A 14,386-nucleotide genomic window follows, 5' to 3' on the forward strand; every position below is an offset into this window, starting at 1 on the left:
TCCATTTCAGGGCATTGGTTGCTACATGTTTAGGATAGATGATTTTGATGTCATTGATGCCACATTACATGGAAGTGCAGCTCGGTTTATAAACCACTCTTGTGAGGTAAATAGATGTTCTTCTTTTGGAACATCTTACGACCTTGAATTATACATGTTTGATTTCTCCTCAAATCTAACATTTCATTTCAGCCAAACTGCTACTCCAAGGTGATTAATGTGGATGGGAAGAAGCATATTGTTATATTCGCAATGACATCGTAAGTATGAAGTCAGAAGGATACTTTTATGTATAATTTTAAAGTGTGTGCATAATTGAGTGCAGATTTAGAACTTGAACAATTTGGTGAAATCTTAAATTACCACAACTATGTAATATATTATGGAAAGTCATTTTTTCTGCCATATTGTGAACAAATAAGCCAAATGCACAGAACGTGAATCCTGCTAAAAGTATGTTTATTATTGTCAGATACATGTATGTAATGTAATGCATTGTGTAGTTTTTTCATGGACTTTCGAAGTCTTGCATTTGAAAACTTCTATTGAAAGATTTCTTTTTGAAAAATAAAGTGTAATTTATATACTCACTGTCATGTACAGTGTTATTGGAAAAATAAAAACTGCTTATGTTTTTTCATCCAACAGAATTAAGAGAGGCGAAGAACTTACATATGACTACAAATTCCCAATAGAAGAGGTGAAAATTCCTTGTACATGTGGTGCTAAAAAGTGCCGCAGGTACCTCAACTAATGACTGTGATATCAATCTTCAACACAAGTGATCAAATTGTTTTCCATTTACAATATGATTGTAAGACCGTATAGTTTCCCGTTTTCTTTCTTAACTCCGGTGAATTACGAATTCCAACTGTTTGTTAAAAGTTTCGCACAAACAATTGAGTTTTGTCGTTCATAAGAAGGACATGTTGTAAAGTGACAACGAAATCCTACATCAAGACACCAAATACTTAGTACCGGTACTCTAACAGGACTTGTGATTAATATGTACAGAAGAAATTATTTTTCTGTTCCATTTTGTTAACAGTTTTAACTGACGACCATTTTTGATCATGTTATGAATTTATTCTGGGAGATGAACTCACCTTCAAATGAGAGTCATGATATCTTTACCTGATACGAATTCTCCATTCATCAATTTTATTTCACCCAGACTTCCATCCTCATCATCGATTATATTTTTTATCATCTTTATTGTTGTGTATTAAACTTACATGTAAGTAATATGTTTGTATATCATGTTTATGCACAGATCACATTCACTATAGATTTGAACATGTTATGAAATAACTAAGTTGAAAAACATTGATTATTTTTTTGTGTACCCCCTCCATTTATTTATTGCTTTGTTTGTCTCTGGGTAATTGTTATAGTCATGCAATACCAGATGTGTTCAGATAGCCATTATTAAAAACATGCCCCTGTAAATATTTTGCACTGAGTGTTTTGTACATATATGTATATAGATAGTGTAAATACTAAGGTTTTTTCTGTCCTAATCTTATTACATGTACTGGTATGTTTTATCTTGTTTTCTGCTTTATTTGATAACTGCCAGTTGTGACAAGAGAAGAGTTTTCATTTAACCATATATTAATTTAAGAAAAAAAAATGAAATGGAAAAAATAAATTATTACACAGGTTTTATCTTCTGGTTTATTTTTCCCCCTAAGAGGTAAAATTTGGCCATTTCTGTAATAGGCTAGAGTATTTGTACAGATATTTGATTAGCTGTATATATGTCAGGAACAAAAAAGAACAAAAAACCTAGAGGCAATTAACTGGTATGTCCTGATGGAACAAATTATGAAAAGTTATTTTGCAAAAGATAACATTGTGAGGAGTTCAAACAGTAATTACGATATGTAGAAAATGAATTGTTTGTTATCCTGATGTTGAGGGGTCTTATGTGTGTGTGTTTACTGGAAATTGAACATGTGTGTGTGTTTACTGGAAATTGAACATGTGTGTGTGTTTACTGGAAATTGAACAAGAATTGGTAGAGCTAGCATTGAAAGTAGAAAAACAGGAACCACTGAGAAAACCAGATATTGGTATCCATGTCAGATACATACCATGTGTATCTGGAAAGTGTTCAGTGACATCTGTTGATATGATAAAAAAAAAAAAACCTTCATTTTACATTTTTTAAAAAGAAAGGTTTCTAGTATCCTAGGAATGGGCTATTTATAAACAATATACATGTTCGGTATTTCGTCCTTCAAAGAAAATGAGCTGAAGCTAATTTGTGAAAGAAGGAGGTCAAAGTTAATTTGTGAAAGAAAGGTCAAAGTTCGAGTGCAGTATATTTTGATAACGGCAACATGTTGACTCAGGACCCCCGTTGTTGTGTGGATGAGGTATAAATTGACTGTACAGATTCTATGGCAAGATTGCAAACGTCAAGTTTTATCTTTCAGGGCTAAAAAGATGCAGTGTGTATTGGCATGAAATAATTTTGAAAAGTGAGTGAAAGGTCTAAAACACAAGGTCATTAACCATAGTATTTTACAAAAAAAAAAAAAAAAAACAACTTCGTAACAAGCAACGTTTGTGCATATATCTGCTTAAGTTAAAAAATTATATGCTGCAGACTGCGCAAAGTGTCTTTCTCGCTATCTCACTCTTTCTCTCTTATTCATCTTTTTCTTTATGACGTACAGAATACTAGTATTATGAAATCACAAGTTAACGGTTGCTGAATCGTACAGTATAGACTTGGGGATCGTGGGGGTAAACTTTTCACCTCGGAGACATTTACAAAAGAACTTTCACTGAAGGGGGTTCTTTGAACAGTAAATATTGTGTCTATCCAAATAATCGTTACTAAGTAATCAATGTAAATTCAAATCGTGTGAGTGTTAATTATTTCAAAATGAAGTACAGCGTTCAAGTGCCTAGACTTTATTTTCCATTCAATACCCATACAGTATGAAAGGTTTTAGAATCACAGTTTTGAAAGTTTTCTATGAGATTTTTTTTAAACGGACGTGTATTTGGGTGTCAATGAATTATCTTCAAATTTTAATAATACTAGACAGATTGGGTCACACGATATGATGAATTTGAAACCAGTGGGGGGTAACTGTCAGGTCGGAGTTGTTACAAGGGATATAAAACATGTTGGCAAATAATTCTAGATACTTGATTAAATTTACCATTGAATGGGTTAAAGAATACAATACAAAAATCTAATCAATCAGATCATATGTCAGTGTAGATGAGTTTTGATTTCAGATAAGAAATTTATACCGAAACAGTACGTTCACAGTATACACAGTGTTTAATAATGTTAAGATTTTCATTTAATAATTATTTCTTACTTCGCGAATTATCAGAGCAAAAATAGCATGTATAGTCTTCATTGACCCACCCATCCCCAATTCAAATGATAAAATACAAATTTATATGTAATTCTGAACTTCCACGGGGGGGGGGGGGGGGTATGAGTATTAGTATTTGTTCATTGTTGGTAAAATGAACTTTCCAAAGATGACGGATTCAACATTGTTTGATATTCTTTCGCCCTTACTTCTTTTAATGCGAAAGAAAGACGACACCTTCTTAAATTACATCATAAATATATTTATGGATATTTTATATGGAAGTTCAAATATGTAGTAATATTTCCATTCATGGCATGCGTTTGCCAGGCACATATATATAAGATCGACACTTGCAGCCTTGTAGATAATTACTTTTGGCAAACAGACAAAGTGCATTTCATCGCCTCTAGGATATGATTTAAATGTTTGAACTGAACAGTTTTTTTCAAGTACCCTTAACAAGAAATTACATTTTGTTTCTCTTTAAAACTCAATACTTTAAAGAGAGAGAAATACACATGCGTTATTCTAATTACACAAACATGAAACATGTAATACAAAGGAAAAACAAAACTGGAAATGACTTACGAAGATTAATGCAAAGAATATAAAACAATAAACGAAACGATTATTTGGCCTATATTGTACAAGTCATGTAATTAATCCAGTCAGAATATGATCCGTAATACTGTTTGCACATGTGAGCAAATGCATGAACTTCTTCAAACATTTGAGCGGATTTGCACAAAACTTGGCAGTAAACTATCCTTCAGTCTACTGGGGTCAACGTGTCGTCGTCCCTTTCGTGCATGGTGAAGGCGTAGTGAGAACGGGTACAGATGTTCGGTTCCATCAGACGATTGACTATTTCCTTCACTTCGCTGCGTGACCTGTGCCACATATCCCCTGGTTCTTCTTCTTCATACTTATATTTTGCGAAATCTCTCTGGTAATGAGCACATGACCGTGGGGTTAGTTTATGAGGACTGGGTCGGGACAGACGTTCCACCATTCCGTTTACATAGTCCGACGGGAGAGGATCCAGAAACGCGGGAGCGCGCGGCAAACTTGCTCCGTATCGTTCGTCATAGGCGTATAGTCGTCTTCGCTCTCTCCGAGGTCCAACCCTTTCTGATACCTCGAAAGAAAGAGATCTTGGATTATAAATTCTTGTGCGCCGGTTTGGGAATTTTGTCTCCTTTGTGGAATACAAATTTTTGATATTTTTATTATTGAGTCCTGTCCAAGTCACACAGAATGCCATGGTTATATTTCCTATAAAACTGCTTACTTGTAATAATTAATGCTAAATTTCTCTTTCACATTCGAGAACTCACAAATAAATTAAACTCCCTCCTCAAATTTCACACTGCTTTATACATAATGCATGCCAAAGAAATCCAAAATGCACTTCATGAAATCCAGTGTAAGTACTTCCAAATTAAATTTTTCCCTTTGAATAAGGATGAGCTCAAAACTAACTTATTTCCACTTCAATTTTGTTACGTATAAACCTCTTTGTATGGGTATCCATTTATTCGTAAAGTAAATACCTAGCAGGTACGATAATGCACAAAACACACTCTCTCTTTCCTTATATTCTTTGGCTCGTCTCTATTATCACACCAAATTTAGAACTTAAATTCTACGGCATTTTTAAATAACAGCCTTCAGAAGATATTTGGTGGCGTACGTTTAAATAGTATATCAAAAATTAAAGCCCGCCAGGTCTGTTTTATTGAGTTTAGAATTTTAGATACTGCGACCGAGAGAAAGGAAGGCTTATTTGTTCATGTTATTTAGTAGATATTTAAAGAATTATAAGTTTTCAAATGAATGTTTGCACAGCGACTCTGACTTCTAATTAACGATTTTGGACGATTGACACAAACAGACCTGTGAAAATGATTCATTTAGAAAACTCCGGTGGTCCATTTTGAAATTTTCGTCCATTGTAGTTTATCATTGGGTTTGGTATATATATTTGGTCGATAATTTCACAACATTTAAAATAATATTTAACGATGTCACGTTTTAGGGTGGAAAAGAAATGGTGATTGAAAACAAATTCTTAAGATTTTGGAACTAATAATTTATGCAAATGTCCGATTCATTAAATGTGTAATAAGTAACTCGAGAACCTGTAAAATCAATTATTTTCGTAGGGTATTTTTTTTTTTTTAAAAGAATTATTTGGTTCGTATGGATTTTATTTCGTAATTAAAAAATGTACAGTTTTATTCGTTTGAGTATTTAAAAATTTAACTTTTCGTGGTGGACCTGAATTCGCGGGTCTCCTCATATCATGAAAACAACGAAAATTAACCCCTCGAAATTAAGTGATTTTACAGCATTTGAAGTTATCTATATCGCAGATATTGCAAGCTTTATCCCCGTGTTAGGATTACAATCAATAAAGGAACTGAAAAAGGACTTGTACAAAGAAATGAAGTATCAACACACAGACCAAAAGCCATTACTCAGATAGAGTGTATTTGTGTGTTTGTTTGCTTTACATTTCTTCGAAAGTGTTTCACTCATGTTCCCAAGAGACTGCAATTCATGTATTCAGCACCTGTAGTCATTGCATGAGCAGTGATGAGAGATACTTTTTGTACTGCGACAGAGGACTTCAGATTATACGGTTTCATCCGAAGAGCCAGTCTCAAAAATTGTCCCACAATGTCCAAAAAGTACTTTAAACTTCTTCGAGTGATATGGAGAAGAATGTCGGACTTATGGAAGTAAACGGAAGGTTACTTTACCCCCCCCCCACCCCCCCCCCCAAAAAAAAGAACTCGGGATACTATTGGGAATAGGGATTATTTCCATAGTAGACTTTCAACTGAAGATAGGATTACTAAAAGAAAGGAAAAAAGTCCTGATTACACAAGTGTTCTGTTACAAACACGAAGGCAGACTAAGGAGAGAAAAAATATGTCGGGACCTCCTGTTTGATCCGCCGATGGTTATTGGAAACGAAGGGAGAGCAGAGCTGAACAGACGCTGCTATTACCCAACTTTCTGAATACTAGCACTGTAATGTAAATAACTTTTTATTCGCAAAAAGATATTGTTGCATAATAACGCAAGATCACCTGCTTGCAAAAACATTGATGTTAACATGCATACAGCAATAACCAAAATTCAAGAAAGAAAATTTTATCTCCTTTTTAAATAACAAAAAAATTAAGGTGTCGCGAAAAAATGGTGATTTACAGTAACTGTAAGGAAGAGGTATCAGTGTGGAGAAAGACTAAGTCAGACAGTTCTATTAACAATAGAATAACAGCTGTAATGTGAGCACTATTAATTTTCATGGTGTGATACTGTTAATAATTGTGACGGTTTTATCTTGACACGCTAGAAATGGTGCTCATATGCTACATCCAATCTCTATCTGGACTCATTTATGGAAAATGAAAAGTAAATGCATTTACTTAGAGTACCTGCTTCAATCATTGTCCGCCATCTCAGAAGCATGTCAGAGTAAATCGGCAGCATCTTCCAACAAGAAACAATTAAATGTGTATGCGTATTTCTATGGTTATGTTATTCTATTTCTATGGCTCGACGTTTCTTAGAAATGGTAATTTTGAAGACCTTATACCTGGTCTTCTTTAAAGTTATAGATCAGATTGTGTTTCCTCAAATTCCTGTAAAATCTGTGTTTCACCCCATTTTGAAACAAGTAATACAGAGCTCACCTCAACGAATGTTATATTTAAGTAAGACAAAGTCACACAAATCCAGCATCTGAAGCAATTCTAACAGTATACATCCATTGATGCATCATCCACACATGTTTGGTTTTCAAGTAAGCCATATAGTTTCTCGGTAATGGACCTGCTCCAAAAACTTTAAGCTGGTCACTCATATGGAATATCAAATCCAGCATCCAAAGCATGTCTGGTAATGTGCATCAATAAATTATCTTCCATGCAAAGTTGGTCAACATAGGGAGTCACTTTAGAATGAACCTTTAACCTGGTCCCTCATCCGGAAAAGGCAAGTCAGATCCAGCATCCGAAGCAAGCCTGGAGTGTAGTGCGTATCCTTAGATGTATCATCCATGCAATTTTGGTAAATAGGGCTTATAGTTACTTGGAAATGAGACCTGCTCCAAAAACTTTAGCCTGCTCTAAAAACTTTAATCCGCTCCAAGAACATTAACCTGGTCATTCTTTAGCTGAAATTGCAGCAACTGAAACTTGACTGGTATAATGAAACATACTAAACGCATCGTCCATGCATCTCTGTTAAAATAGGGCATAGAAGTACTTGAAAAGAAATCTACTCCAAAAACTTAAACTCCGTTGAGATGAGCTATAAAAATACAGCAAAATGTACTTGGAAAAAAGTAGTGTCCCTCTCACACACAGATCTATATATGTTAAACCCTTGATCGAGCCTACAATTTATGAAGCCCCTTAGGAGGGGAAACAAAGTAACACTTTTGACAAGCATTTTTCACCAAGGTCCGTTGAAAGTGAAGTTCGAGTTTGTTTAGAAATGTAATTTTCTGGGGGGAAAAAATCATCACTTATTTGAATATATACATTGAGAAATTTTTAATAGTTAATAAATATTTCATGAAAGACTGGATATCCACGTGACACTGTTTCGATAAATAGAAGGACTGCTTTAGTGCATGTTTTGATTCCACAAAATGTCTAAGCTACCGATCCCCCCCCCCCCCCCGATATCCGGAACCTCAAATTTTATAATTGCCATAACTTTGGCCAGAAGGATAACCTTGTAACACTAATATAATCAGTCGAAAAATACACAGTTACCCACCAAATCAATATACTTTTTATCATTTCACAAACCCTCAAACCCAGACAAATGAAAATGAACGATACTGCACCAACAGAAGAGTAAATATTATCGAGACCAGTGATTGTTGTATCTACGTACAAATTCCTGCATGCCAAAAAAATACTTGCCAGGCATAATTAATAGTCACCTACATATATGCATTTTCCATGCAAGTTTCTACTTTGTAGGACTAAAAATAACTAGGAAATTAACTTCCTCCATTTAAACAGACATTGAGTGGTCCAATGCCTCAAGCTGATGAAGCATTGATAGCTATATATATATATATATATATATATATATATATATATATATATATATTGGAGCTTAGTCAATCCGCATGCTGGACTCACCTTCCGGACAAAATTCACAGGGAACAGGAACAACTTGTATTCATTTATACCAAATATGTTTCATTAATCCGGACAATTTGCTTTGGAACACAAGTGTCAACAAGGCTTGATTGTAATAAGTCAAAGAACAAACAGTTTAAATATTGGTACGTTTTCGCTGTACTGTCCTGATCTCCATGTCTTCATCAACTGCATAAAATTTTCTCCAATTTGAGGACAGATGATACCAACAAAAAATGGATGCCTGGATTTGTATATATTTTCAGACCTATTTTTGTTGTAAATGATGCAAATAAATTTCTAAAATATCAAGAAATTGTAAACTTTCTTTGATGTTTAAAATTCTACCTTTGTACAACCATCCTTATTAATCTATACAACTCTTTGTCACTTTAAATCACATTTTTGTGAAACTATAAATGAAAAATCAAAATCTATGTGGTTAATCTTAATTCATTTTACTTATGTAAACATGACCTAACCAAGATGTAATTTTGAGGATTTTTGATAAAAGTGTGTATCATATGTCTAACTCATACACTATGCAAAGGTAAGTAACACATGGCGACAGAATTACAAAATAAATATTAGGTACAGTTATCTTTTCCTGCTTATGATAATTATATACCATCCACAATTTATGAAAAAGTACCTTTACTATTGTCTTTGACCATTTTATCATCATTTGGCCAAGTGAACTTTTGATGTGTACATTTCCAAAATTGAGGGGTAACAGAAAGTTTACAATATTTTTAATTCTTTATGTATTTTTCTTTTTTTTGAGTTCAAATCCTTTACAAAAGAATTCTATGTCAAGGCTCACGAGGTCAGCTATTGATTTTTCTGTGTAAAACAAAGTAAGTGGAGTCATGAAAATGGTAATGCAAAAACTACTCTGTAAGGTCAATATACTAGCATCAATGTGCAGACCATTGTTTTGCCTCTGCAACATTTTTGATAAACAAAAATAAGCTTTTATACAGACTAACTTCCAATGTCATGAAACCTTTCCTTGTACAAATGACAGGAAACACAAACACAGCTTTGTTTTTTTTTTCCTTCTTTTTTTTTTACTTTAACATTCACATATACACAGTTTACTTCTTCTTGGCCACACCAACAGTTCTTCCTCTTCTTCCTGTGGTCTTTGTGTGCTGACCTCTTACTCTCAGACTTAAATGAAAAACAATCAGAGACAATGATTCTAGGAAAGAATTATAAAATTTAACAAAGCAACACGTTTTAAAGCCTATTACTTTAGAAAGCAAAATTTCAAAACCCAAATCAACCCCAGTACACTATGCATTGCAACTGACCCCAGTAAATAAGGCAGAAAAAACAGGACTCTTTCTAACCCCTCCCAATCATTCTACATATATCTGAATAAACTTCAGCTAGTTTCATTTTAACATTCCCCCCCCCCCCCCCCCCCCAGAAATCCAATGAAGAAAGAGGAGTTGGCCTTTTTCTTATCAGTTAAGTAGCAGTCTGAACCAACATGTATCTGGTTACCATTAATCAAATTTAATTATCATTTTTCAGAAATTGATTATAATGAATCAAGAATCGAGCAGCCACAGCATACAAATCTTCACACAGTACAACTGATACACATCATTTTTACAGAGATCTGCAGATCTACTCAGTAGCTTACCCCCAGTAGTGACGGAGACCTCTGTGTGCTCGGATCTTCTTCAGTCTTTCCAGATCCTCACGGAGTTTGTTGTCCAGGGAGTTGGACATCACCTGGCTGTATTTACCATCCTTAATGTCCTTCTGTCTGTTAAGGAACCAGTCAGGGATTTTGTACTGTCTGGGATTCTGCATAATGGTGACAATTTTGTCAATCTGAAAAATAGATACAAGCTATATCAACACTTCCACAAAAAAGGAATTCCTTTCATTTTGGTATATATCTTAATTTTTTTTTTTTGCTACTGTGGTTGTGGAATCATTATATGTTCATTTTTCTTAATTTGGTACATGTAGATGCGTCTTACTAGGATACTTCAATTTTTAACCAAACTGAATATGCAAATATATTTTACATAAATATGTATTAACTTTTATCCTCATGAACCTTTAAACATTTAGTAATGCTTGAAAATTTGCCCCAACAAATTAAAACACTTACACAGAATTACTGTAAAGCTTTTCTCTGGTTTTCATTAAATATCACATTTCATACATGTATCTGGAGATGAGTATATAGTCCAAAATACAGTGAAATATTTCAAATTTTAATTGAAAGACATATAAATTGATGTTTCCATATCTCTTTACAAATAAATTGGAAAACTTGTGTACTACACAAGTAAAATTCTTTCTCATTAAAACTATTTTGCTTCATTACAATTGAGGCCAGTGCCAAAAATTAAGTGTAGATCCAGTGCAACTGACCTACATACAGAATACTAAAGAGTTCTTAAAGGTCTTCCTTAATTCTTTTTTTTTTTAATTCGAAATTTTCTCATCCCATCAATAATTTGATTGATTTAATTAATATCTTCAAATTCAATAAATTTTGAAAATGAAACATTGATTTTGGGAAAATTATTTTCTCCCTACCTACCTTTTTTAATTCTGAGTCAGGTGAGGGCAAGCCTCATCATTTTAAAGATGGCCTAACATGACAGTACCAGGGAGCCATTAGTCTCATTATATGGATCTTCAATTCAAACTTTGTATTTCGTAAATATAATTATCAAACATTTTAGTTTTGAAATGTACCTCCTCATCAGAGAGTTCTCCAGCTCTCTTTGTGATATCTACATCAGCTTTCTTGCAGACAACATGAGCATACCGTCTACCAATACCCTGCAATATACCATACAAATATAGATCTCTTTTTAAAAGAATTCCAATAAATATTACAGAAGTTATGAAAAGCCATGGGTATAAAATACATGCTATATCCTTTCATTGGTCAAGATTTTAAAGGACACTCATTTAAAGTGGGTTGTATGGAAAAAAAAATCATTAAAAAAATTATAAACCAATGTATCAATACTCAGCATCAAGAACATGTGTGTTTAATTTTCTACAGAATGAGCATTGGGATCGATCCTACATGTCAAAAGGTCACATGCAGGGTCATCCCAACAGAAGTACATGCAAAAGACCCCCCCCCCCCCCCCCCACACACACACACACCCACACACTACTTTTAGGATGCAATATTTCTCTCCTTTCCACCTTCCTTTTTTTCTTTGTCACCTTCTATTGAGTTTTCTCTTTCTAATGACACTTGTATTATGTACTGCCTATTAAGCCTGCCAAAGTTTGAAGGTATGGAAATCCAAAAAATGCTTCCATGAAAACCCTATACTTTTCACGTATCTGAGGATCTATAAAATTAAGACAGAAAAAAGGCAGAGCTTTGTAATTTTGACAACTGATAGAATACCATTTCCTCTTACAATTCATTCAAAATATGTTGTTATATCTCCCCTGGGCCCAGTGCAGGGGGTCAGAATCTCCATTCTGGCATGTTTGCACTAAGGCTGTACATGCAGAAAGTATATAGTGCAATGCAAAACATTTTCAGGATGAACTTTCTTCCTTATATGTAATAACCACATAAGATTTTCAAAATCATTATGAAAAAAAGGAAAAAAAGACCCCCAAGCCCCCACCCACCCCAGCATAAGGACAGAAGCTTATCTGAGGTAGGAACCGTAGGATGTTAGCCAGAAACAATCCGTAACAACATACAACTTTGTAACCTTGACCTTTGACATGAGAATCAATTGGAGTCATGTTTTCTTTAAAGAAAGCATGGAAGTGAATCTGCAAACTATTTTATACCATTAGAATTTGTGACCATGACTTTTGAACTTGAAATCAATAGTCAAAGGGATAGGAGTGAAACAGTTCACCGCGGTATCAATTCACCGCGGTATTTTTTCTCGGTTTGATACACAGTGCAAAATCTCTAATTTTCGGTTCGGTTCATTTTTGGGTCGGGATAGTTATTCAGTCGGGTTTGGCATAAGGTAAAACACATTACTTAGTATAAATAAGTATAGAAAACCTAAATTTTTGATGACTGATAGCTTGTAAAAAAATTTTGACAGTCAAATAATTTTAATCAATTTCTTCTAGTCAATTTGCAAATAAAATTCGTAAAATATGCGACTAGATTTAGAAAAAGAAAGCATAAAACAACGTTGAATTTGTTTCCTTCTATCAAAATGTATTGATCGAAAATAACCGAACCGAGACAAAATTATACAATACGTATCGAACCGTGAAGGAGGTGTATCGTTTCACCCCTACAAAGGGACCTATAAAATTTTATTGCAAAAGCTTAAGGAGCCAAGATATAACCTGGAAACAAGTGTTACAGACAGAATGACAAAAAGATGGATAGATAGATGGACAAGAGGCCAAAATTAATATCCCCTGCTTTCAGGGAAAGTGGGGGACAGCTATAATAAAACTTATTCAAAACAAGAACTTGGAATGAGTATCTTGTGAGACACATTCTACAAACAAAACTTTTGTGAAATGATTCTGCCAATGACCCTGTGAATCTAGATGCATTGGCATGATCTCAAAACATAGATGGTGATCATTCTAAATAAAATTTTCATACCTTGATAGCAGTCATAGCAAACATAACTTTTCTTCTTCCATCAATATTTGTATTGAGGATACGAAGAATGTGCTGAAACTTCTCTGGCACTATCAAAGCCTGCAAATATGAGAAATAGTATATCATGAAGCAACACAAACTCAACTTCTTGGAAAGAGAATATACAATATTTATTGAACAAACTGGCAAACCCATCTACATAGGTATTGGGTAATGGTTATATATTCCAGATGAGTAGCAAAGAAAGAAAAAATAAAACTTAAGTCCTGGGAAGCAAACCAATTATAATTTAGGTAGTTTCACAGCATCTTTAAGACGACTACTTAGACGAGCAATCAGCTAGAGTTTTGGACAATGATTTCAAACAGGGTTTTTGACAGTTGTATACAAAAGTTTCAAGAAGTGATGTGTGTGATTATATCTACTATGGCATTTAATTGAGTGATCTTAGAGTATACTTATGTACAGAGATTGAAATATAAGTTATGTGCAACTGGTTTGTCAGATGGTCAAAACTTTTACTCAAACTGTATAATTGGACATTTTGTAAATAAAAAGACATCATAATAAATTCGTAAAGAATATGAAAAAATGCTTATCTAGCTTGCGAGTTTAGTATATGTCAGCTTATGCATTCACGAAGCTTAATCCTTTCACCACAAATTATTTCAAAGGATAGGTGGGAAATTTTTATGCTATAAAACCTCTCAATCAAAAACAGACTGAAAAGGGAAACGACTGATCTAGTTTGAGAGTCATTCTTAGTTGAACATTATTAAAACGACCACCCTTATATAAAATATTGCTCCAAGACATATACTGCATAAAATGAGAATAAACTAATTGCAGATACGACTTTTGAGATTGAAAATGAACGTTTTCTTCGACAGTTCATGTTTTTACGACACAAGATAATCGATCAAAACAATCTATATCTAATATAAACGTATATCTTCTACAAGGAACATTTTTACATGAATAATGAAAGTTTAATTTTTATTTTGTAAGTCAACAGTGACTGATGATGAACGATTTATTTGTGTAGGTATAGTTTTCAACCAACCATGTTGATAATTCAGCGGAAAAGGCAAAATCATAGGTAACCTACAAAACCGTGAAACATTTCCGGATGACTCTGTAATCATAATTCAATAATATTTTTTTTTCAAAGAGATAAACTAAAATTTAAGTGAATAAATTCAAATAGAAAAAGTTTTTTTATTTATCTTAAAACTTAATTATAATATATATTATTTTGTTTCGGATCC

The 14,386-nt window shown here is 33.7% G+C and overlaps 2 protein-coding genes across 3 annotated transcripts in view; one reads left to right on the top strand and one right to left on the bottom strand.

Annotated features, from left to right (window-relative positions):
• LOC133192105 (histone-lysine N-methyltransferase 2A-like) overlaps positions 1 to 1,656 on the top strand; it is a 30,611-nt gene extending 28,955 nt beyond the window's left edge. Inside the window, exons 39-41 of the mRNA XM_061327972.1 lie at positions 11 to 106; positions 193 to 260; positions 649 to 1,656. Of these exons, the coding sequence (XP_061183956.1) occupies positions 11 to 106; positions 193 to 260; positions 649 to 754 (270 nt within the window). The 3' untranslated portion in view covers positions 755 to 1,656. The remainder of the gene's footprint in view (positions 1 to 10; positions 107 to 192; positions 261 to 648) is intronic.
• Positions 1 to 14,216, bottom strand: part of LOC133192118 (small ribosomal subunit protein uS13) — a 105,534-nt gene extending 91,318 nt beyond the window's left edge. Inside the window, exons 1-5 of one of the 2 annotated variants that reach the window (XM_061327986.1) lie at positions 14,182 to 14,216; positions 13,119 to 13,217; positions 11,252 to 11,338; positions 10,176 to 10,369; positions 9,602 to 9,694 (exon numbers count right to left, since the gene is read on the bottom strand). In XM_061327986.1, coding sequence (XP_061183970.1) covers positions 9,619 to 9,694; positions 10,176 to 10,369; positions 11,252 to 11,338; positions 13,119 to 13,217; positions 14,182 to 14,184 — 459 coding nt within the window. In that variant the 5' untranslated portion in view covers positions 14,185 to 14,216 and the 3' untranslated portion in view covers positions 9,602 to 9,618. Of the gene's footprint in view, positions 1 to 9,556; positions 9,695 to 10,175; positions 10,370 to 11,251; positions 11,339 to 13,118; positions 13,218 to 14,181 lie in introns of those variants that run through there. The other variant, XM_061327985.1, reaches the window with a different exon arrangement.
• Between the last annotated feature and the right edge of the window lie 170 nt (positions 14,217 to 14,386).

This window comes from Saccostrea echinata, unplaced genomic scaffold (genome assembly GCF_033153115.1).
Source record: "Saccostrea echinata isolate AGI-Se365-2 ecotype Australia unplaced genomic scaffold, CSIRO_AGI_Sech_v1 ptg000025l, whole genome shotgun sequence".
Lineage (NCBI taxonomy): Eukaryota > Metazoa > Mollusca > Bivalvia > Ostreida > Ostreidae > Saccostrea > Saccostrea echinata.